Source organism: Lagopus leucura, unplaced genomic scaffold (assembly GCF_019238085.1).
Source record: "Lagopus leucura isolate 7727_CA_CO unplaced genomic scaffold, USGS_WTPT01 Super-Scaffold_797, whole genome shotgun sequence".
In the NCBI taxonomy this organism is placed as follows: domain Eukaryota; kingdom Metazoa; phylum Chordata; class Aves; order Galliformes; family Phasianidae; genus Lagopus; species Lagopus leucura.
The window spans coordinates 4,981,535-5,004,802 of NW_024962259.1; the positions used below are offsets into that span (position 1 = coordinate 4,981,535).

The 23,268-nt window shown below is 40.9% G+C and overlaps 1 protein-coding gene across 6 annotated transcripts in view; it reads left to right on the forward strand.

The window, feature by feature from the left end:
* Positions 1-23,268, forward strand: part of LLGL2 (LLGL scribble cell polarity complex component 2) — a 35,603-nt gene that overhangs the window by 7,068 nt on the left and 5,267 nt on the right. For 2 of the 6 annotated variants that reach the window (XM_042865102.1, XM_042865103.1), the window contains exons 1-19: positions 1,495-1,633; positions 1,969-2,066; positions 9,564-9,661; positions 10,827-10,908; positions 12,176-12,291; positions 12,909-13,067; positions 13,618-13,780; positions 13,976-14,108; positions 14,803-14,857; positions 15,050-15,204; positions 18,257-18,474; positions 18,975-19,042; positions 19,418-19,571; positions 19,680-19,784; positions 20,061-20,353; positions 20,581-20,734; positions 21,032-21,182; positions 21,847-21,963; positions 22,487-22,653. In XM_042865102.1, coding sequence (XP_042721036.1) covers positions 1,606-1,633; positions 1,969-2,066; positions 9,564-9,661; positions 10,827-10,908; positions 12,176-12,291; positions 12,909-13,067; positions 13,618-13,780; positions 13,976-14,108; positions 14,803-14,857; positions 15,050-15,204; positions 18,257-18,474; positions 18,975-19,042; positions 19,418-19,571; positions 19,680-19,784; positions 20,061-20,353; positions 20,581-20,734; positions 21,032-21,182; positions 21,847-21,963; positions 22,487-22,653 — 2,514 coding nt within the window. In that variant the 5' untranslated portion in view covers positions 1,495-1,605. Of the gene's footprint in view, positions 1-1,494; positions 1,634-1,677; positions 1,782-1,968; positions 2,067-9,563; positions 9,662-10,781; positions 10,909-12,175; positions 12,292-12,908; positions 13,068-13,617; positions 13,781-13,975; positions 14,109-14,802; positions 14,858-15,049; positions 15,205-18,256; positions 18,475-18,974; positions 19,043-19,417; positions 19,572-19,679; positions 19,785-20,060; positions 20,354-20,580; positions 20,735-21,031; positions 21,183-21,846; positions 21,964-22,486; positions 22,654-23,268 lie in introns of those variants that run through there. The other 4 variants (XM_042865105.1, XM_042865107.1, XM_042865104.1 and 1 more) reach the window with 3 other exon arrangements.

Genomic DNA, 23,268 nt, shown 5'->3' on the forward strand with positions numbered 1-23,268 from the left:
GAAGATATACTTCCCAAGTAAACCACACATTTCTTCCTCTCTTTGAAAGGATTCCCTACTATAGGTGTTCCTGTGCACATTCTTCATTCCAGCTACTGTTAATCACACCGTTCACCAAGACAGATGCCTACAGCTGCCTAGCTAAGAACCACCCTTCTCAGTGCAGAGTGGAGATGCCTGTGGAGGTGAAGTGACCCTGCTTGTTTCCTAGTGCTGATGTGATCCCCTCTGAAAGGGGACTGTGCATCAGTCTCCTCAGTGAGCTCTGGACAGCACCGTGCAAGTACCTGGAGATTTTAGAGAGTGGATAGGGAAGGCAAAAAAGGAATAATCCAACAAAACAACATGGCTTCTAGCTTGGGGTCTTTCTGAAGGGGTATGGCTAGAGAGTGCTCTGTAATTTTTCTCCCTGTATGTTCTTCAGGGTTGGTAAGGCCTTGTTAAAAGCCATTTGAAAAAGCAATTCAAGCCCTCAGTAGTGGATGGCTGATTAAGTCATTAGCCATTAAGCTATTATTGGTAGAAATACACAGATAGCCAGGCACCTTGTTTGCCGGATTCTATGCTGACAGGCCAAGAAAGCTGGATTCTCTGTTACCCATCCAGCACCTCTGCTTGAATCAAAGGTCCACGGTCCTGTGTTGCTCTGGTGGTACCATGAGTGATCCTGGTCCTTCTCAGCCTCTTCTGATACTAGCCTTGTACCCCTCCTCCCTGCCTTATGTGCTTGCATCTTCTCAGACGTGGCTTACTGTAGGATGTCTGTACTGATTTCTCACTGCTTTTAAAAAGTTCTGGCTCTCACCATGTACGTGTTAGTTGTGTGCAGAGTAGCTGCAATATTACTGTAATTTCCTACCCAATGAATTAAAGAAATACTGACTGGAGTGTCCAGCATCTGTTTTTGTGAAAAGCTGAGCTGTCTGAGCACTGGAACTTATGAAACTGGAATAGATTGCCCAGAGAGCTGGTGGGTGCCCCATCCTGGACATAATCGAAGTCAGGCTAGGCAGGGCTCTGTGACTGAACTATAGGTGTCCCTGTCTGTTGCTGGCGGGATGCAGACCAGAAGGCCTTCACAGGTCCCTTCCAACGCAAACAATTCTATGATTCTATGAAAGATGTGGGAATGGTGGTCCTACCTACGTAATAAGTTGTCAGGATGTGATTCAAACTTTTGCTCTTGACTTGGTAGAGCTTAGCACAAATGTAGAGGAGAGATGTGACAAAGGATCTCCTGAGCTGCACAGAGTATGAGGCTGTAAGCTGGTACCAACTGCATGACTGCTAGACTGCAGGTCAGTCTGCCTAATTTTCCTTGCTTCTGCAGTTGTGAGAGGCAAGGCAATGAGATGAACCAAAAGTCTTCTGCTTCTAACTGCACATTGGGCTGCAGGTGCAAGATTTCTTTCCCCTGCCCCCACCTTCAGCAGGGAAGTTAGTCTTGATACAAAAGGCAGGTTAATAATTAATGCTGCTACCCGGCAGGCAGCTCTGTGCCCTTTCTGCCATACCCATGGAGTGGGCTGAAAATGTTTCTTTTTCTTCTTAGCTCAGTAGCCAGGGGGTTACCTGGGGTGAAAACTGATTCTAGTCAATAATGCTATGAGCCTGGGAGCTGATCTTCAGATAGGTTCGTCTAAATGTTTAAGCAACTGCTGCAGTTTTGCTTGGCTCTTTGGATAAAGCTGGCTGAAGTGATCACAAAATGGCAGTATAAAATCTTCTGAAATCCCATTGGTTCATCTATACTTCTTTCAGCTATGTGAGATTGGCATTGGGTAAGGAAGCCCTGCCTCTATAGATGAAGTTCTGCAGTGCTATCAGGTGTTAGTTACTCTATAGCTGTGTTTTCTCATCCTGCTCAGGCTGATTTGTTTTAAATGCTGAACCAAAATAACCTGCTTCTGCTTGCTTATTTTCTCAAGCTGCTTTTATTTATGTGTCTTTTATTTGTTTGCTTGTTAGGATTTTTGGTGCAAGCGGGGACAATGAGAAGGTTCTTAAGACCTGGACATGATCCAGTAAGAGAGAGGCTCAAGCGCGAACTCTTCCAGTTTAACAAGGTACAGTGCTATCCTTGAACTTCAAGAGATGTGTACAAAGCAAATTGATCCAGAGCCATTGGACAGTGTGAAGGGAGGGAAAAACTACTTGAGTGTGGGTAGGAAAGTTTAAATTTAGGAGAAGTGGTTTGTTTTAGTTTTCTGTATTGTATCTTCATGGTTTTTTTTTCCCTCTGCTGAACCTGACTAGTTTTCTTTATGCTTATGAGTGTGTTCTCAATTCTGGCTTTTTTTTTTTTTTTTTTTTTTTAAGCAAAATGATGCTGTCTTGCAGCTGAGTGGCACTTGCTGGAAGAAGAGATCTTTGCTGCAACTTTCCTTTACTCTGAGTGTTCAGCACTTTGTCCTGCTATGTGCTGTGACAGTTTACATTATAACTAGTCTTTGCAGTACCATTATAAAAGTAAATATTTTTCTTAAGGTAGACAGGTGAGATTCAGGTTGTGATGCAGCTGAAGCCACAGTTCTTTGGCTGTGATTATACTTGGGGTTATAAGTGTACTTCTTTTTTTAAATGCAATTTAAGTATTTGATAGAGATGTGGGAGTACCTAGTACAGTGACCATGAATAATTAACAATAATTAATTCACTATTATCTTAGTCTGATTTTGTATTGTAATTTTTTTGCCTTCTCTTTAAGAAGAGGAACCAGCAATGGCTGTGCTGGGTATCCAGCACTGTATGCGTTCTGAGTTCTGGACAGGAACATGTAGTGCATTTAACCTTGTAAAAACTTAATATGAATTCGCTTCTAGGCTAATGGTTGCTTACAAAAGCCTTTGTTGGGTATTAGAAATATATTTGTAGGCTTTGAATTTCTAAAGTTTAAATGGAGTTTTTCTGAAAACTGTAATGGATGAATGACGTCAGCATATGAAATAATCTCTTTGATTCATTAAAGTGGAAATTTGGAAGCTTGGAGATAAATGTTTTAATACAATCTGGTACCAAAACATTACTTGCATGCACATTTTCTCCTTGCTTCTATGAGGAAATGCTTGTGCAGATGCAGTAGAAACTTCAGTGGATGTAACTTCAGTGTTGAGTTGTTTGCATTTAGATGAATGCACCATCTGCTTCAGAAGACTCAGGGATCTCAGGGATAGGTCAGAACTGCTTAAAAGCATATAAAATTGTATGTAAGATGGGGGGAAAAAAAACTGTTTTTTTTTTTTTTTGTTTTTTTTTTTTTTTTTTTTCAAAGACGTCTCTTCCTTAATAAGCCTTTTTCTTATGGGAATGTTTGGCTAAGCTCAACTTCCCAGAGTTAGACTAATTTGGGTGATGCAAAACAGGACATCTTTGAAAGAACAAACTTTTGCAGCAAAGGGAAAATTCCAGATATGTTTGAGCCTGGCATCAGAATTTGAGACTCCATTTGATTCAGTCCTGAAGGTAAAAATGACATCTTGTTTCTAGGGGGGTGACTACTTTGGAAACTTCCTAGTGATTTATTCATTGCAACCTTGCAATTAAAGGCTTTACAAAATGCATTTTGCACTTCTAAGCCAAGCAAACTTGCTCTTTTATGACAAGACTTGGAAGGATGGACCAATGCTTTCATATTACCTCCAGAGGCTTTTACATTATACCTTTTTCTTACATAGAGTTTTCCAAGTCTTGTGTCCCATTTCAGTATTTCCAAAGATGAAGAATCCTTTAAACATCTGCCCTTTGATACAATAAGTGTCTGCTTGTAGCTGGATGGACTAAGAAAATTTGGGCAAGTCAGGTCTCAGTTCTGACCCGTTGAAGGTTGTGACTTCAAGGTGACAAAAATGTTACATTCTTGTTTAATACGCTATAAAAGCAGTGAGCTGGTAAGCAAGTTTTATGTTAACGCTTACTATTTGAGGCCTTTGAAACGCTTCTTGTTAAGAATCTGCTTGGGAAATATTTGATTGGACTGTGAAGTTGCTAATTAGAGAAACCGCATAGCATATTTACACCTCTTCAGTGTGACTGCCTGTGGTGGTAGGGACTCCATAGTTGATTTGTCCCTTAAAAGTACTAGGGATTCCTGCTCTAATTTTATTGCTTATACAGAAGTTGAATATGACCATATAATGCCATGTGTGCTGTGGACTCTGCTTGGCCATACTGACCTAGTAATGGATTTATTTATTTGGTTATTTTTAATCAGTGTTTGATGATTTTTAGGGCAGTCGTGGCTTTCTTAGTTTCACTCCCTCAAGTTTTGACATCTATGATCTTTTACAGCTTCTTTCTTATATCTGTTCCATACAGGAGGTAGTTGAAATAGTTTTAAAGGACTGACTGGGTACTGGATTAGCTCTTTAAATTCTCAGTAAAGTTGTGTTTGTTTCAAGAAACACCTTCCTAAGTTCTTCTAGTCACTTAGCTTTGCATATGTTTTTCTGTATGACTGAGAACTTCCCATACTTCTGTATACCTGTTGCAAGAGTCTGTTTTTAGCTTAGTGGATAGAATGAAGAATACTGTATGAATGCTTGGCAGTCTAATTCTTTAAGTTTGTCCTGCTTTTAGAAGTAGTACTTGGGTGCCTTTGGCTAAGTCCAAGCCCCACAGAACAGGCACGTCTAGGCTGACGCCATCAGGCTGGATGGTGGGTAACACAGGTGAAACAAACAGCCTATCTTACAGTTGAATGCTACCAAACTGTGAACACTGTATTTAATTTGTGGCTTTATTTTTTCCCTCTTATTTTCAGTCTTCTCAACTCTTTGCTAATGGAGGTGATGGATAGCTTACCTTAAATACTGAATTACTGTTTATGCAAAGTAGATTTAACACATACTGGCTTCACTGTTTCTTCAGTGAAAAAATATTTCTTATGGCAACAAAGCTGGTGAGGGGTCTGGAGCACAGGCCTTGTGAGGAGCGGCTGAAGGAGCTGGGATTGTTCAATGTGGAGAACAGGAGGCTCAGGGGAGACCTTACTGCTTTCTATAACTACTTGAAAGGAGGTTCTAGAGAGCTGGGGGTCGGCCTCTTCTCTCGTGTAACAAGTGATAGGACTAGAGGGAATGGCTTCAAGCTGCGCCAAGGGAGATTCAGGCTGGATGTTAGGAAATAGTACTTCTCTGAAAGAGCAATCAGGCACTGGAACGGGCTGCCCAGGGAGGTGGTGGAGTCACCACCAGGAAAGTGGTGGAGACACCGACCTTGGTGTTCAAGGAACGTTTGGACGTTGTGTTGAGGGACATTTAGTGAGAACTGTTGATGGTGGTTGGACTGCATGACCCTATAGGTCTTTTCCAACCTTCTGTGGAAGGTTGGTGATTCTGTGATTCAAACAACATTTTAATAAATGTACGGTGCATGTATTGCCTGTAGTTGGTTTGTCTCTGTTTTGTCACAAAACAATCTGATAGAAATGAATTGAGGAAAATGGCACTGAATTTCAGTGGCACAGCTTTAGAGTGGGCTAGGAACAACTGTTAAGCTTGTCTGCGTTTTTCCTGCAGTAAATATGATGACTGACACTAGCTTTTCTGTTAGTTAATGCTGCTGACACTAGGCTTACTGAGTCTGGCAAATCTATAGCTTGAGAAAAATGAAAATGAAAGCTCCTCAGAGAAACAAAGGCCCTCTTGAAAAGACGGGCATGCTTTGCCACTCTGGTTTCTCATTTCAGTTCCACTGAAAGGCTCCTTTGTAACCTCTCTGTGTCGTCCCCATATCCCCCCCACTCCCCTTGCTGAGTTCATCGTTTACCTGCTGAGCAGGTGAAAGGGTTCACTGATGAAAGCTGCATTGAGACTAGAGAATGAGGCTAGCCAAACAGTTGGCTTGATGAGATTTAGCAAAGAAAAAAAACAGATCCTGGATTTTAAATAAGTGCAAGAAAAAGGTCTGAATTAATAAGTACAGTGAATGTGAATGCCTGGCCTTTGTGGTGTCATAGACAGCCTAGAAGCCATTCTGTCTTATGGGCAGCTTGACTGAAGATTCTAGGCTACCAAAAACCATTAGTGTGGTTGCACAATTGCTTATGGAGTAAAATCATAGAATCATAGAATGGCCTGGGTTGAAAAGGCCCACAGTGATCATCCAGTTTCAACCCCCCTGCTAAGTGCAGTGTCACCAGCCACTAGACCAGGCTGCCCAGTGGCAAATCCAGCCTGGCCTTGAATGCCTCCAGGGATGGGGCATCCACAAGCTCCTTGGGCAACTTGTTCCAGTGTTACCACTCTCTGTGTGAAAAAATTCCTCCTAATATCTAACCTAAACCTCCCCTGTCTCAGTTTAAGACCATTCCCCCTTGTCCTATCACTATCCACGCTCATAAACAGCCATTTTCCCTCCTGTTTATACACTACTTTCAAGTACTGGAAAGCCACAATGAGCTCTCCCTGGAGCATTCTCTTCTCTGAGCTAAACAATCCCAGTTCCCAGCAGCTGGAATTTTGCTCTCCTAAGGCACAGAGTACTGACTGCATTTTGCCTGGCCTGCATTCTTTAGGATCACAAACTCCATCAAGGTATGGTCACTACAGCCCAAGCTGCCTCCAGTCGTAACTTCTCTAATGCTCTCATCATTAGTGAGCGCCAAGTCCAGTAAGGCTTCACCTCGGGTTGGTCCATCTACTATCTGGGCCAAGAAGATGTCCTTGACAGACTTCAGGAATCTCCTGGACTGTCTGCCTCCAGCCGAGCCGCTATCCCAGCAAATATCCGGGTGGTTGAAATCCCCCATCAGGATGAGTGCAACACCTCCTGCAGCTGAAGCAAGAAGGCCTCATCAACAGGCTCCTCCTGATCAGGTGGCCTGTAGCAGACCCCAACCACAATATGCCCTTTACTGGACTGATTCTTAATTTTTACCAACAAGCTTTCGATCTGATCGTGGCTGTTCCTCAGACACAGCTCTTCACAATCTGTTTACTTCCTAACATAGAGGGCAACTCCGCCACCCCTCCTACCCCATCTGTGCCTTCTGAAAAGCCTAAAATAACAGGCTATGGCTGTTAGTGATCCTCTCTTTCTGTGCTCTTGCATATGGCACTTTTCTGCCATGGCCTCGTTACTAGCACTTTTCTCTTTGATGAATAGTCACTGCAGCTTTTGCAAATTTGTCAACAGGCTTGGAAGGAAGGTTTCTTCAAATCTTCTTTTAAAAGAAACTCTGGGCAAAAAATTATCATCCTATTAGTAAGACTGAATGATTGAACTGTGTAACAGAACTGTTTATAGGTCTAATATCTGAAAGTTAAAGATTATACTAATTTGTATTATGTGTATACAAATAGCACATCAAAACCAAGATATAATTAAGCCGATACTAAGTTTAGTGTTGACAGCATCCTAACACGCAGTATGGGATTGTCTGTGTCTTGGTTTTCTGTTATAAGAAGGGTTAGTAGTAATTCTCATGTTCCTGGATGAAAGTAATCTCAGACTAAATGCAATTCCTAAATTGACATTTCATTGAAAATAACACCTGGTTCTGCTGGTGGTGTGACAGCACAGTGACTATCAGGAGGTTGAAATGAAAACTAGCAGTGAAATTACACTGATCTCTCCCTACCAAATTCTTTGCTCTTTTGGGAGAGTGTGCAGTGGTGTCTGTTGTTCTGTCTTATTTGTGGTTAACATGTTTGAATTTTCTTCAGAGACTTGTACGTGATGACTTCGTACTCCAACAACTTTGCCAACTAGAGAACTTTTCTATGTTAACTCACTAGCTGTCGTAGAACAGAGAAATTCTTTGTAAATGTTCATTTAGAAAACTGTTCTGTTTTAATTCTAAATCCATAGTTACAGTTCTGAATTTCATGAAGCCTCCACTAGGAAGTCTCGTATGCAAAGATGGGCAGAGGTTGGTTAGTCACAACTTAAAGTGGGACATTAAGGAAAAATTGACTTCTTGAAATTTGTTTTTGGTAGTACAAATTTAACACCTAAGTTGCCTTTGTGGTATATAAATAAGGCAAGAGATGAACCTGTAACAAAAGGAAATAAATTTGGTACTCTTGGTGCCACTAGTGCTAGTGTTAATTTACAAGCTACTGCTTTGCCAAGCATTATGAGTTGGCAAGGGGAAATATAGGGAATATTCCAATCTTTCCAATTTTTTATGCTCTAAAATAGCTTATCTTCTAATATGACCTCCAACTGGGTTAGCCTGATGATTGAAAGGAAGGAGGTCTGATTTTACGATTTAAAAATTACAACAGAATGGCCGGAATTTAAGCAGTCTGGGAGACTGGGATCAGGCTATCCTCCTACACCGGTGTTTTTAGCAGGAACAGTTAAAGGGCTTTAAACTGTTTTGTAGCAGCCTTTCAGCTGGGAGCACCTCAGGCTAATACTATGACCACAAAAATGAAACCGGCTTTATTTTTTTTTTTTTAACTCCTGAAGAGGATTAAATTGGAAAATTACTATGCAGGAAATAAACTCCAGTTCCTTCCATGCAGAGTAAACCATAATGCCAAGTGATGTGGTAGCTTCATCTCAACAAAATAATGGTAATGAAGATGGGAGTGAGGCACAAGTGTCTACTTCTGTAAATGGAGGGTTCTCTGCTTATCGCTTTTTTCTATGTGTGGTTGTTGGGCTGTTTTGTAACCAGTTCCTTCCTGTAGTTGCTCAGCTTGCTTAGAAGAATTTTCTCAAAAGGTAGAATTATAAGGATAAGTGTTTTCTAGGAATCAGCTCTGTTTATCTTCAGGCACATAAAGCCTTCTTTATGTAGCTGTACATTGTTGAACACTTGTACATGCATGATTTCTGTGGTCAATGACAAGAGCTGTACATGAATATTTCTAGAAGCCTGACTGAGAGGTCTTACAAATGACTGCAACCTGTAAGTATGGTAGAACGTTTTGCCACAGTGTATAAATGCATCACCTCTGCTAACTGTGATGTATATGGCACACTTCAAGTCTCAGTTTTGATGCGATGTAAATTATACTTTGTGGAAGTCATTACAATCAAGCAATACACTGGTGTCTTTTTTTTTTTTTTAAATTACCAAATGAATTTCTCTGAGGTAGTAGTGCAGGCTTCCGCTCTTGTTGAAGTCTGACGTTCTTTGTGGTACCCTCAGAAAATGAATATCTGCCACAGTAGTTTTCTTGACTTCCCCCAAATCTATTTAGCTTTCATAGTGAGCATTGGTGTTTATTCTGTACTTCATCATAGCTTTGCACCATTTTTTGATGTCAGTCAATAAGAGAAGGTCATGAAGACTGACTTTCTTAGAATTTAATAGGTAGAGCTTACTTTGCAGTAGGAAGTAGTTGTGTTAGGCTTTGAAATTATGCTGAGCAGGTGGCTTACAGAGGTAAAATTGATGTGGGGTGTTAAGTGTATTCTGCTGACTAAGTTGTGCTTACACAGAGTTACAAATAATATGAAGAGCTGTTTGGATTATTGTTTTCAGAGTATTGCTTTTTAATTTCTGTATTTCAGACTGCTATGCCATATTTAACTTGTTTTTTTTATCTGTACACAACAATGCCCATGAGACGTGCTCTTTGATCATGATTTTTCTTTGTCTTTGCTAGACTGTTGAACATGGATTTCCCCATCAACCCAGCGCATTGGGCTATAGTCCATTTCTCCACCTTATGGCCATTGGAACGCGGTCAGGAGCCATCAAACTGTATTCTTTTGAACAATTTCAGCAAGGTTTCTCTAGCAGCATGAGAATATACAACTGTGAAGGCTTTATAATAAGTTGCTCAATGTATAAATTTGCAAACATGGATTACAGAACATTGGAACAGTTTGTCTAGGTTTAAATTGAGTTTTGGTTTGATCAGAATGCCAAGAGCTGAACTATTGCTCGAACAGAAGTTGAGTTTGATGCTGATGTTAGAAGAAGCTCTGCTTCTGTTATGTGGAAGGTCAGACTACATTTAGCCCAAGTTTAGCAATCCTTCACATTGTAAATTCCCAGATTGTTTAAATATTTGGGGCAGGCTTTTTTTTTCTTTCTTTAAAGTGATTTTATTTCAGAGGTTAAATCTGAAGACAGAAATGCATTCAGCTTCCTGTATTTGTGACCCTATAGGCATTAGACCTAAACACTGAAAAAGGTGACTTTTTTAACTAAAGCAGTGATGTCCATTTTGATTTTTTTGCATATATGCAAGGCGTGGAGGTGATTCCTGTGGTGCAGTGCCAGCAAGGTACGCTGTACAGCAGCCAGATTGCTCATCCCTGAAAGAAAAAGTTGATATGCCCTCCACCTGCTTAATCATTCCTGGTGCTGTTTGTGTTCAGAGTCTGGACTCGCATGCAAGCAGTAGCCATCTGTCTCTTGGTTACAAACAAGCAGTACTGTAGTGTCTGAGAAACCATTAAACATCTCCGAGGGAGAAAAAACCAGAAGATTCAGAAAACAGGGTTCAGGCACCTCTTCTGCAAATTCTCAAAGGATTAAGTAAACTTCCATGCTCTCCTGCAGTCTCCTTTAAGCATACAAGCACATAAAATCAAAGTAGGCATGTTTTTTCACAGAATCACAGAATGGCCAGGGTTGGAAGGGACATCAAGGATCATGAATCTCCAACCCCCATGCCACATGCAGGGCCACCAACCTTCACAATTACCAGACTAGACCAGACTGCCCAGGGCCCCTTCCAATCTGGCCTTGAACACCTCTAGGGACGGGGCATATTTTCTTTTTTTGCAGTCCAGACCATGACCAGTACAACATGGTTTCAAACTGATCTCTCTTCATCTTGCTAGCTAGCATGCTTCTTATCAGGTAACTGCAGATCTGGATATTCCTAAATGCTTTAGAACCTCAACAAAGCCTTCAGATATGGTGCTCCTGGGGTGGAATTCGTGGGTTTACATGAAGAAAACAATACTGTAATGCAGATTCACTTTATACCTGACCAGGTGAGTGTATTTCCAGTGCCCTTGTGACTTTTGTAGGCTTTTATTAAATATGTGTTGAGTTTATTGCTGGTAACTGAACTCCTGTAATTGAGTTTATTCAGCTGCTGCTGGTCTGTAACACTTATTCCAGTATTCTGTGCTCTCAGCAGTAATTGTTGCTGTGGAGAAGCTTGGTAAAACTTAAGAGTAGCTTTATTATTTGTAATTTAGTTGTTTATCTCAAGTAGAGGTGGTAAGAATGGTATTAAGTCCAGAGTAGTTCAGGTTATCTGCTGCAGAGATGAAAACTGTTCCTTTTGCAGCCCCTGTAATTTTAGTAGGACTGAGTGGTATTTTGCAGAACAGAACTGCTGCTGATCTAAGTCTTTTCAGCAGTTCAGCTGAGTACTGCTGATCTAGCCAGCTATTAAGCTTGCTGCCTGTATGTGTTTCTGATTATTGAATCTTGCCTTTGGAGACTGCTTTACAGCTATTGATATAAACTAAAATTAGCAAAGGCAGTGTTTTCCAAATGGCTGCTGGTTGACTAACCACTTTCCCTTCCCTTGACTGTCAGACTGGTGTCTTGGCGATGTGTTTTATTGTCTGATGTCCCCAGTGTAGCTCAAGTAGTCTGTTCTGAGAGGGATTTAATTCTTGAAGTGGTTTTGGGTGTCTGTTTGCTTAACTAATGGTAGGTACATCCTGAAACTCTCCTGGGGAGTGTTGTACCAGGTGTGGCTTCAACAGGCAAAATGTTCAATTTGGACACAAAGCCAGCAGGGCGGGGCCCATGAAAGGACTCTGACACAGCTCTCCAGAATGAAGTTGAACATGAAAAATGCAAGGAGTGCGGTGTAGTAAACTGTATCAGCCCCACCCAAAGCTGGGATGTGTTGCTGCAAACCATGCTGAGCAAGATGGTGAACTAACACTTGGAGTTGCCTTGCTAAGCTTTTCATCCTAGGCTGGTCTTTTTCCAAAAATCTAACTTCTCCCTTAGTGATAACCTGTGCCATTGTTGTCCTATAGATGAAGGTTTTCAACCTTTAGACTAATTCTCGTCTTCCTCCAAATGCCTTGCTGTTAACCTCCTGAGCTGCTGCAGTGCAGCTGAATGTAGCCCTATGCGTGTGTATATATACCCACCACACATATATATGCCCACCTGCAAGCCCTGATCCTGCTTTAGCAGAGGGAATTATTTACAGCAGCAACTTAATCATTAGATTTTCTGTATTGTATTTGATGTTGTGATTCTGAAAAAAGGTAATGTGTGGTATTTTAGTGCCAGCTGGTGACATTACTAGATGATAACAGCTTGCACCTCTGGAGCCTGAAGCAGCGCAGTGGAGCATCTGAGCTGTGGGAAGATCATCGCTTCACACTGAAAGGGCCACCTGGGTAATCTTCAGGAGTGGTTTTGAACTATGTGTAGTTTAGCAAGGAAGAAAACTGTTATTATTTTAGCTAGGGTTTGTCTTGATCTTACAGACTCTATGATTCCTGTGAGCTCATTAGAGAGGCACATTTAGAAACCAGCAAGAGTTGGTTAGGGCTCAGGAGACCACCTTTTAAGATTGTACCAATGTCAAGTGTGAGTTTTTGGGTAAAAATTCTGTTTTTAAGTTTGATGTCCTATATCTACTTCTTTGTGTACGGGCACTGTAAATCTTAAGGTGAAGCACATCTATACATCTGTTAAATCAGTCTTAAATACCAGTATGACTTTATTTAATCTTTCCAATTTTGAGGAAGCTATTTTTAGCTCCTTTGGAGGCGTCTTTATAAGAGAGACCACTGTAAAAGGGCATCTGATCTTTGTTCACATGCTTGTCAAAAGTTGTTTGACATAATTTACATTAACACTAGAATTTGCCTTCAAAAAAGTATGCCTGTCTCAAAATCTCTGTCCATAAAACAAATTGCACTCATAAGCATCCAGTTGAGTTGTTGGTTCTCTCAAGTTTGGTAAACGTAACCATCTTGCATGTAGCTAACTAGATACTTTACATCTCCAGCTCTCCGCCAAGTGCCACGCAGATAACAGCTGTCCTTCCCCACTCCTCACGGGAAGTCCTTTACCTTGGCACGGAGAGTGGCAACATCTTCGTGGTGGAACTGCCATCCTTTGGAGTCCTGGAGGACAGGACCATAACCTCTGAGGCTGTGCTGCAGTGGTGAGCGAGCAGATAGGCGCTCCTGTGTGGAAGTGGAATCCCATGAGCAGGCATCCTTTGTTCAGATGTCACCCCCAATTAAATACTGGGGCCTTGCTGTTATATTATTCATTTTCCAAATCTGCAGGACTTCTGTGAAAGTAATTTTTGGTCCTGATGTGTGTTAAGTATTGATTTCAGTCCTGGTCTGTCCATAGTGCTGTCACTGTGGGAGTGCTGAACATGAGCAGACTGTACAGTGCATACTGGGAGTTAATCTGCAAACCTTGTGCACTGTTAGTTGTATGCATTACAATCTTCAGATCCAGTCCCAAAACTCACTGTAAGCTTTGAGTGAAGGGAGGGAGATGCTGAATACAGGCAGGCTGATTTGGCAGGCCTGGTTATAGGCCTTATGTAAGGTTTTTCTGCTTCTTGAAGGATTTACAAAAATATTACACTTATTCTCCACTGACTGCTTTTTATTGCTTAATTTCTTTCTTATACTTCAACTGTTACTACACTTGTACTGAGTTATACCAGAAATAAACCTCTGTTTTCTCTTCTGCAGGATACCTGAAGATTACTGTAACAGACGATCATGTGAATTGGTAGAAGCCCTTCAGGAGCATCCTAAAAACCCTGACCAGATCCTGATTGGGTACAGCAGAGGCTTGATTGTTCTCTGGGACCGGCGGGATAACAAAGTGACACACCGTTTCCTGGGCAGCCAGGTATTAACCCAATCCAAAGGTAGTTCTTACGGGAGGAAGAGCGCTCTCCTCTCACGGCACTCTTGAAGATAAGTGGATGTAGGAAGAGCCTGACAAAGCTTATTTCCCCTTTTCCCCTCCTGTTTCCCCCCTTCCCTCTCTCCCTCCTTTTCTTACTCTTAACTTGAGAGTACATCATTGTCTATTTCTTTTCAGCAACTGGAGAACCTTTCCTGGCAGAGGGATGGCAGTAAATTCATTAGTTGTCATTATGATGGAAGTTACACCCAGTGGCCAGTATCTAATGACGACAGGCAGTCTCTGCCTCTGGAAAATCTTGTGCCTTATGGTCAGTAAGTGAGATTTAGTTGTTGCACATTCATTCGGGCTCACTTAGAGCCTACGTGGGATATTCACGATGGGCTGTCCCTCGTGTTTTATCCTGATGGCAAAAGGCAGAACTACCGTTTTAATGGGTTGTGAGCCTGGACTAATTGATTTCAGTCCAGCTGTTTCTTGGATTTTTAAACTCCTTTGCATTGCTGAGTCAGTCTTGAACATGAAGAGCAAATGTGTTGAAGAATGTTCTTTCTTTATGAACAAGGTGTTGGTGATTCAGCTCATTGTTTTAGTTCAAGTGTCCTGTTTGACAGGAGTTGATCTTCTGGTTTGCAAAAAAACACATAAAATAGGGATGACCTCATTTTTTAAGTGTGTAGAAGCTTTAGAAGCTCTCTATCATCTTTAACTTAATTTCCAGAATGTGTTTTCAACATTAATCAGCTTCTGTACTCTGTTAGCCATCGGCAACGTAGTTCAAAACTTTCCCTGAATCTAAGCGTTGTTTTCCTGAGGAGTAACTGTGATCCACATGTTCCAGCAGACTTGTTGTCTGTTGTGGCTTGGTCTGGGGAAGTTTTGTTTACTAGTTCAGGTGACTCTCCTTCTCTTGGTCACTGAACTGACCTAAGTAAAGCAGAATAAAGGACATCTGAAGTGAGGATGCGCTTCTTCAATTATGGTAACTAGCTCTGTTCTCATAGGTCCTTTTCCGTGCAAGGCCATCTCTAAGATCTACTGGCAGACAACAAGGAATGGGTAAGGTTGTGTTATATTCCTTTGTCCTTAGCTTTGGAAAGAAGTACTTAAAGGATATAGTGTATGTTACCATAAGAGCATTTCAGAGGAGCTTTTTAAGATGTAGGGTTTTTTTTTTTTGTCAAAGTTTGACTTTGTCTTTGAAGTTGTGCTTGCTTCTTACTTCAGCATATGCTGTATCTTTCTCTTAAGGCTTCCTTACATTATATTCCAAGGGGGGATGCCCCGGGCTAGTTATGGTGACCGGCACAGTATCTCTGTTATTCATGGCAGCCAGCAAATAGCCTTTGACTTCACATCGCGAGTGATAGACTTCTTTATCATCTTCAGTTCAGAGCCTACTGCAGGTATGTGGTTGCACGTCATCGATGAATAGCTGGAATACCTGTGTACTCATCTAGAAACCTGGTGTAAGTAGCTTATGAATTGTGAAGAAGTTGAATCTCAAGAAGCCCTCAGACAGTTTGAAGTGAGAGATTTTGTCCTTTAAAAATGAAGTGTGAAATACTGACAGAATGAATGGGCCGATTACATTCATTAAATTATTATCTACTTCATTAGTGAGAAAAGATCTCTTAAGTTCATGTCTGCATAAGCAGGACGCTGGACATAACCAGGTAGTAAAATCAAGATCTGAATATTGCTGCTTGAAAACAGCATTTCAGAGAAGGCAATAATTAAAAATAGAATTTACTCCCACTGAGAAACTGTTTCTTTTAATTACTGCATGGATTTATGACTAGGCCTCTGGGTAATAAATCAGCAGAGGGAGCAGAACCCAGGATTAGTATGTAGGGAACTTAATTTACTTACTGCTGGTGAACCTGAATGTAAATAGCAAAATACCAAATAGCACTCATTCTGCAACATGTTTTAGTTTGTCAGATTTTTACTTCTGCTGAAGGACTTCTTTGCCTTTTCTTCCACTATACCATGGAATTGTCAGGAGTTTTTCCCAAATGCTGATGTAGTTCTTGTTTCTGGTTAACTTGAAGAAACTGAAAGTAAAATTGCTATTTCAAGCTCCACAAATGTGCAGTATTGGAAGTTGCATCTAGACTTGTGCAGTTTGGTCTGATCCCTTTCAGTGGCTTGTAAGCAAATCTGCATTGCTGAATCTTCCCAGGTTTTCTGGTTTGCCTATTTGTCTTGCATACTGTGAGTGGTGATGGCGACAGCTCTCAGCATGTGCTGTGCTGTAGCAGGCATTCAAGTGTGTGTGTGTGTGTGTGTGTGTGTGTGTGTGTGTAGGTTGGCTCCCTTTGGCTTACTGCATAAAACAGATTACAAATCTGGTGAAGGAATGTTGCTCCTTACTGGACTTCTTAAGCAGACCTTCTTAAGTCATGAAATAGGTAGGGTGTTACTGAGGTGAACTGCCTGTATATGTTTGTTATTCTAGTCTTTACCTACACAGGGATGCTTTTTATAAACATCTTCCAATTGTGCTGAACCATTAGTTTTGAAGCACTGTTTAGCTTTTTATCATTAAAGAAACCAGTCACTTTCTATGAAGAAATAATATGCAGGAATTGAATTTTAAGTCCCTTTAGGATTAAGTAACTGAGATTAAGAGACTTTATATTTTTACATCCCAAGGATTAAAGTATCCAGTTAAGCTATCTTCTAGTGACTACAGACCGAAGCTTCTACAGGGAGCTGAAGTTGTTGCACTTTAATAAATAAATAAATAAATACATTTTTACAATAAAATGAGGTTTCTGTTCTTGACGAGCTTTCTTGTGGCTGATTGCCTGAGCTTAGTTGGATGTGCGTAGCTTGCCTTGTTTCCCCTTAGGCAGTCTTCCCTGCAATGGCAAAATGAAGGTATTAATTGTAGACAAAACCCACATAGTTTAATAAGCACAAAGTTCACGTGTTGCAGCATGGTGGTTGGTGGTGACATTCCTCGATCCTAAATATACTGTGAAATCAATTTTGAAAAAACACTAATACTGTTTTTGTTTACTTTTCATGGATGGGTGTATGTCAGTCATGGTGGAAAACAAAACAAACTAGTATGCTTGCTACTTCAGAAGCTTAAAATAGGTGTTTGCCATAAGCAGTGAGCTCAGATATGTGCCTTTGTAGGGAAAATAATACTTTTAAAATAGTACATAAATTTAATATTGGCAATAGTAGATATAGTGCAGGGCTGATCATGAATGATGCTATAGGTAATATCATATCTGTCCTTTATTTAGAAGTTCACTGGGAACTGTGAATGAACGCATAATAAAGCATCTAAAACTGAATCTAATTTTTTTTTCATGAAGAAACTGAACTGATTAGTGCTGTATTATGGCTGTTGCCAGTCAGATGAAACTTGGGGTGTCTAATTGTGATGCCAAATACTAATTACTTGAAGTTAATTCTGCTGAATGACAGCCTTGGTATGTGCTTGCTTATAGGCATGCATTCTTGTAAGTATATTCTGGGGGAAATGAAAGCACAGGATAGTAGGGGTTGTCAGCAAAGAGCTGCAATTGGCTTTTCGCTCACACTGATTACCACCCCCAAACCCTTGCTGCGACAACACATTTAGAGCTATGCATTGACTTAAATTTCCTCTAGGTATGTTGTTACTGGATCTGTGTTTTTGGTTTTTCCCACCATTTACTATAGTGGCTATCATACACGTGCTACCATAATACAGTCCTTGCAGGGTGTTTTTTCCACTTGGTTTAATTATTAGTTACAAAAAAAAATCTTCTTGATTGTGTCAGATGTCACCTATAAGATTCTAATAATAGATTTCTTTTTAAATTTTGTCTTATATACATATAAACATACATTGTATGATGTGCACACTCTTTAAAAAGTGCAGAAAATGTGGCACGATACTTTAGAATCGGGGAAAACTGAGGAGTAAGATAGCTGAATTGGAAACTCTGGTCAGCTCAGGCAGAGGAACATTCTGCAGAACCCGAAGCATTACTGTGTTTAAGCAGCTTACCTTAGACGGACTGTGGTTCTAACAGCACTAAGTGGGACACTGCTGGGCTGTATGCGTTTCTGTTCACCATATGCTGTTAATTAGCTGTAGGTAAGTGTAGAGTTCTGGCTGTGTATATCTGTTGTGGTGTGTTTGAACTTATGATGTGTAGTCATGGATGTTGCTAACATTTCATTTTATTCTGCAATGTAATCCATACAGTCACTCTGATGGTCCCAGCAGTGAGATAAAAAAAAAAACCCAATCTTTAGTATCTTGAGATTTATTAATATTAGTGCCTTAATAGGCCCAGTAAAAACAGAAACATTTAGTGGTGTTGCCAACAAAAACATGTTTCTGTAGAGCTTCATAGTTGCAGTTTTAGTATGAGACTTATCAGAAGCTTGTTTATATTAATCTTGGGTAGTAATTTTTGTCAACATCAATGAATCTTGTTTCTGCAGAGTTTGATGACCCTTCTGCTATGGTGGTGCTGGCAGAAGAAGAGCTGATAGTTATAGACTTAAAATCTGCAGGCTGGCCAGCAGTCCATCCTCCATACTTGGCTTCTCTCCACTGCTCAGCCATCACTTGCTCACACCATGTCTCTAACATCCCACTGAAACTCTGGGAGAGGATTATTAGTGCTGGGAGCAAGCAGAATGTTCACTACTCAAATATGGTATGGCAGCTTTAAAGGTACACGTGTTCCCATATATTTAAGAAGAGCTTGACTGCTCGTTATGTGGGTGATCTGCACTGTTGACTGCATGTGGACGGATGAGTCATCAGCAGACATCCTGCTGCTTAATAGAGTTGAGAATGTTTTTTTTTTTTTCCAGAGCACTACCAACAGTTACTCATGCTGGGGTATTAAAATACGTTATTTTTGTCAGGCTTTAACAAGCTAGAAAGGAAATCTTAGCATTCTCAGCTGTCAGTTATAACAAACTTCTCATTTAGGAGCATGGAGCTTTTGGCTCAGCTTCTTGAGGAAATGTGTAGAGTGTCTTACACTGAAAAGCACAGCCGGTGTCAGAACATCTAATCCTAACAAAAGCTATAGCAGCAAGAACTATTTCACTTCCGTTTGCACTGAAGTTCATGCTCTCCTCCTGGCTGATATTCTCTCCACACTGTCACTACCTAGGAAGTCACTGTCTTCTCTTAATGTGTTTGTAGCCATGGCCAATTGATGGTGGCACCAACATAGCTCCTGATCCTCCTCAGAGGGACTTGCTTCTCACAGGGTATGTACTTATTAGAAAAATAAATAAAAAGTCACAGAGCCATTTTCAGTTGCTTTTTGTCCTTTGAACTGAGGCTTTCATGTAAGATTAATGTCTGCTTATTTGGTAGAGAGAAGGCTGCAACTTCACAAATCTCCAAGCTCGGTTTGTTAGCTTTATAATGCTAAAATCTTCTGCTTCTGAGCAAACAGGTTGTGGTATCCGCAGATTATCCTATAATGTTGTTTTACTTGTGATCCTGAAGAGTTAGTTACCCATTCTGCCTCACAAACACCAGTGTAGATGTGCAGGCAGTAATCCAGACTGGTTCAAAGGGAGCAATGTAAATACAGAACTTAGTCATGCAGGTTATAAAGCCTTTTTTTCTTCATACAGACATGAAGATGGCACTGTGCGGTTTTGGGATGCATCTGGTGTCTGCTTACATCTCCTTTATAAGCTAAGCACAGTAAGAGTATTTCTCACAGATGCTGATCCCAATGATAACATGAACACAATGGGTGAGGATGAATGGCCTCCTCTTCGCAAGGTAAGATAGCTGTTGTATGTGGAAGCTTTCTGAAAACCTGAGCAGTTTTGATTTTTGGCATCATTAATGCATCTGCAAAGTCTACCTGTTGTATATTCTCTCATCTAGGTTGGTACCTTTGACCCTTATAGCGATGATCCTAGACTTGGGATCCAGAAGATCTACCTGTGTAAATACAGTGGATACTTGGCTGTAGCTGGTACAGCAGGGCAGGTACTGAAATAAAGCTTATTTTTAGTGCAGATTGTCTCAGTGCAACTTGAAGATACGTTAAAGTTGGAAATGTCTATTTCTGTAGCGGCAAATTGGTTCAGTTGCTGGAAGTGTTTTTTATAGTTCTCTACTTTCTCAGATCTGTCTTTCAGATTTTATTTAACTCCTTATGAGCTCTGAGAAGTGTTCTGGTTTTTCAACTGCTTAGAGGGCCTGCAGCTCGGAGGACTGCTTGAACAATAGAAGCTGTAGCAGAACTTGTCCTCTTTCTTTCAGGTACTGGTAATGGAACTGAATGATGAAGGTGCAGAACATGTTGTTGATCATGTTGAAGCAGATCTGCTGCAGGACCAAGAGGGCTATCGATGGAAAGGTCATGAGAAACTGAAGACTCGAGATGGACCTGTTCGATTTGAAGCTGGTTTTCAGCCATTTGTCCTTGTCCAATGTCAACCACCAGCTGTCGTCACTTCATTGGCTCTTCACTCTGAATGGAAGCTTGTGGCCTTTGGTACTAGTCATGGCTTTGGACTTTTTGATCACCAGCAGAGACGACTGGTTTTTGTCAAGTAAGTATCTTACTTTCTGAGTAATCCCCTATTCATGATGATGTGAAATTGCTAACTGAGAAGAGGTATCTTAAGAGCAATCAGTATAACAAGCCCTGTCTCAATTGTCCTTGAGGATCTTCAAGAACGTAGACATATTCTTGTTCAGCCATTTGTGTATGTCCTGTTAGACTCTTGGGAGTGTTTGTCACCCAGTAGAAACTGACGGTGTGTCTCCCTTCTTTCAGATGTACGCTTCATCCCAGTGATCAGTTGGCTTTAGAAGGCCCGCTGTCTCGGGTGAAGTCCTTGAAAAAGTCCCTCCGTCAGTCATTCAGGCGGATTAGAAGAAGCCGAGTGTCCAGTAGGAAGCGACGAGGAGTTGGTGGAAATACCTCAGAGGTGAGGGGTTTGCTTTTTTGCGTTCCATTTGCTCACAGCATGGAACACGTAGGCTTCCAATTTAGACTGCCTAGAGCAGGAGATCATTTACATACTGTTATCTATTGGTATGTAAGGGCAAAAATGACTTACAGTGCTACTGCCTATTAAATAAAAATAGGATTTTAGTGAAAATATACTCTTCTCAAGTTGAACCTATGATTCAGAATATATCTGATCACTGTTATGAAGGTGCTTTCCCTTTTACTGCTGTTCTTACTATTTCACTCTCATCCCTATGTCTCCTCATCTTTGAAGACACACGAAGCAAATGGCAAATTTGATCAGGGCATGTTACAGGAAATGGAACTGGCTCCAGTCCAACGGAAGATTGAAGCCCGATCTGCAGAAGACTCTTTCAGTGGCTTTGTGCGCACCTTATATTTTGCTGATACCTTCTTGAGAGACAGTGAGTAGAAAAGGCATCTCCTTTCTTCTGGATAGTTTTTTCCTCCTCTTGCCAAGGAATGCATTAGGATCTACTGCCAGGAAATTTCAGTGCCTTCTGTATCCTACTTTGTGTTATAGCAAAAAACTAATATAGAAAAGAGCATCTGTTAACATGCAAAATTGTTGTCTACCCATTCTGTCTGCTGGCTAATCCAAGGCAAGTAGTAGTTCATCTTTGGATGCAGTCTATATGTATGGTTTTCAAAGGTGATAGAATGACTTCTGGCTTGTGAGTATAAGCTTTTCCTTATCTCATTGCTTTGAAGTTCATCCTTGCCCCAGCAGAGAATTTAATTTTGCTGAGAGTGATTGGTACTGTGCATCAGAGCCCAAGCTGATACTGTGCCCAGCTTTTCCTTGCTTGTCTCTGATACAAATGTGAAAAATGGATGCAGTAATTGTTGTGAGTGATGGAAGCACCATTCCATTCCTTTTGCTCACATGTTATGTTCACACTTAAGAGCTTCTGACAGAGGCATATTGGAAAGAGAAGTGCTAAGAACCTGTAGTTTCCCTGGCAAGCCTGCCCAATGTAAGACTATTTAGGATGCAAACAAAGGGAGGATGTAAATAACTTGTGTGTGTCTAAGGTGACTAGCTCACAAGCTCTCTTGTTGCTGTAGGCTCCCGCCACTGCCCATCCTTGTGGGCAGGCACCAATGGAGGTACAGTCTATGCCTTCTGTTTGCGTGTTCCACCAGCAGAGAGAAGGATGGATGAACCTGTCAGGGCAGAGCTGGGTAAGTATGCTTTGTGAAAGCTAGTGTCCTTGTAGATCTGACCTATCGCTTGTGTAAGTATGAGTTGCATGTCTTGAACCACAAAAACAGGAAGGCAAGGTAGCTCAATTACTACTGTTTGAGAGTGGAGGTAAATGAAGCAGCATCTGAGTTAGATGACACTATGGTAACTGAATTGCAGAGTAAGTGAACTGCAGTACTGTGTGATGTACTTTAGCTTTATTTCCCACTAACTTCAGAAATCTAAACTTACATCAGCTGCCACTGAAGTTTAATATCAAGCCACAGTGCACAAACCTTATTTTGACAGTACTACCTGTTATCTTTATGGTTACTAATAATGTTTACTGTTTAACAAGAACCATTTATGTTCAAATATCCTTCAACTCCTAAATCTTTTTAGTCAGTGTTTCTATGGAAATGTTATATAGGTCTCCACCTCTAAGAGGAAGTGAGTGAGGTTTTTAACAATGTCTCTGACTACACTCCTGTTATCTTTTTGTTTTTCATCTTGCTTTGTTAGCCAAAGAAATTCAGCTGATGCACAGGGCACCTGTTGTGAGTATACTTGTCTTGGATGGGCGCAACATACCTCTCCCAGAACCTCTGGAAGTAGCACATGACCTTTCTAAGAGCCCTGATATGCAAGGCAGCCATCAACTACTGGTGGTATCCGAAGAGCAATTTAAGGTGACTATCATTCAGGAGGTTTGTGTGGACTCTTGCCTAAAACCTGCTAGAGTCCTGCACAGTGTTCAGTAGCAGGAGAACTCTTGGGAGTGCTTATTCATCAGTACTGTTATAACACCCCTGGGGTGACATTTTTGTTTGGTATAGTCCATGAATTAGGTGTATGGTGATGAATTGGATGTTCTGCATAACGATGTGCATGGTGTACATATACATTTTATTCCAATATTTTTAATACTCTTCAGGTGAGGTACCTTTTGCTTTTGGGAAACAGCTTTAACTGTGATTAGTTAGTTGGTTGCAATGCTACACAGAAGCAACAGTTGGTAGGTGTTTCTATGAAGCAACCAAAAAGTTTCTTGTTTTGGTATGCTAGCCAGTGAGTGTAGAGAAGGCTCTAAGTAGCTTGCTGTAGGCTTTTAAATACAGAAGATTGCACATTGTAAACCCCTTTTTTCTGTAAAAATTTGTAGCCAAATATGAAAGGATCTTGAAATAATTAGTAGAGAAATGCAATTTGCGGCCTGAAGAGTAAAACCCCCTGTTATCAGAACAAGCAGATTCAGAACAGAAACAGATTGTAACACTGGCTGTAGCAGGTTACTTGTCCCAGGA